General features: G+C 54.3%; 1 protein-coding gene across 1 annotated transcript in view; it reads right to left on the bottom strand.

Moving 5' to 3' along the window:
* The window catches only part of LOC111661039 (F-box only protein 41-like), a 7,213-nt gene that overhangs the window by 5,596 nt on the left and 430 nt on the right, over positions 1-1,187 (bottom strand). Inside the window, exons 2-6 of the mRNA XM_023414503.2 lie at positions 1,076-1,184; positions 778-1,001; positions 505-620; positions 232-384; positions 51-146 (exon numbers count right to left, since the gene is read on the bottom strand). Coding sequence (XP_023270271.2) covers positions 51-146; positions 232-384; positions 505-620; positions 778-1,001; positions 1,076-1,184 — 698 coding nt within the window. The remainder of the gene's footprint in view (positions 1-50; positions 147-231; positions 385-504; positions 621-777; positions 1,002-1,075; positions 1,185-1,187) is intronic.

The raw sequence follows: 1,187 nt of genomic DNA, 5'->3' as shown, positions 1-1,187 counted from the left end.
ACACACACACACACTGTGAGTGAATCTATACAGTGTGTGAGTGCACTGACCAGGGATGAGCCGGCGCCACCTGCAGGCTGCTGATGTTCCTGCAGCCAGCACCCAGGGCCCAGAGAACCTCCTGACCCAGAGGGTCTGATGAACTCCTGCATCACAGACAGGTAAAGAGTCAGACAGGTGATCAGTCAGTCAGGTAGACAGACAGGTAGACAGACAGGTAAAGAGAGTCACCTGTATGTGAGCATCTGCAGGTTCCTGCAGTAGCAGCTGGCCAACCACAGCGTCCTGTCAGTGAGGATGTGAGGACACTGAGACACAGACAGGTGGAGCAGACTGCCCCCTGCTGACCGCAGCAGAGCCTCCACCCCCGGCTCCACACTGCCCCTGAGAGACAGAACACACACCACCGGGTCAACTACAACACCCACAATGCACTTATGTTAACTCCTTCACTCCTCCTCTTAGACGACACCTGGACTCTCATTTGAAATTAGATGCCGTTACCTGGTGTTCCTGTGGTAATCCTCCCGCGCCTCGTCGGCTCGTCTGCTTCGTGGCTTCAGGTTGTTGAGAACCACAGACTGAGTCTGAGTGCACCACTGAGACAGGGTGGTCAGGAACTACACAAAACACACAACGTACAGAAAACTAGTTACTGCCTCCGGGCTGAAATCCCTCCGCCACTCCATTAAATTCAGCTTATGAAATATGAACCAAGTGTTTCCTGATGATAATAACACTGATGATGTTGATGATGAAGATGAAGATGATGGCTACCTCGGTCGACACTCTGGCGTTCTCCAGCCGGAGGCGTGTCCAAACCGCTGGGTGCCTGGCGACGAACCGCCAATCGGAGCATACCTCGGCCGCGCGCAGCAACGAGCGCGCGTCCAAATACGGGAAGACGCATAAAAGCCCCGCCCTCAGCCTCAAGGTGTCCGCCCCCAGCTGTCTGTCACCGTGATGACGGGAGGGGGTGGAGCGGAGGGAGGAGGGGATGTCTGAAAACACAGAACGCTTAGCAACAACCGCAGAGGAAAAGAAAAATTAGGAATGAGAATAAAAGAGAGTTTACCTGATCCAGGTGTGTGTGTCCTGGAGAAGACGAGCCTCCTCATCTCAATGCTGCTCCAACACCCCTCCTCTTCATCGTACTCCTCCTCTTCCTCCTCATCCTCCTCTTCCTC

Source organism: Seriola lalandi, unplaced genomic scaffold, assembly GCF_002814215.2.
Source record: "Seriola lalandi dorsalis isolate HSWRI2012SDOR001 ecotype SW California unplaced genomic scaffold, Sedor1 jcf7180002054532, whole genome shotgun sequence".
Taxonomy (NCBI): domain Eukaryota; kingdom Metazoa; phylum Chordata; class Actinopteri; order Carangiformes; family Carangidae; genus Seriola; species Seriola lalandi.
This window is presented reverse-complemented; position numbering and strand designations above follow the sequence as displayed.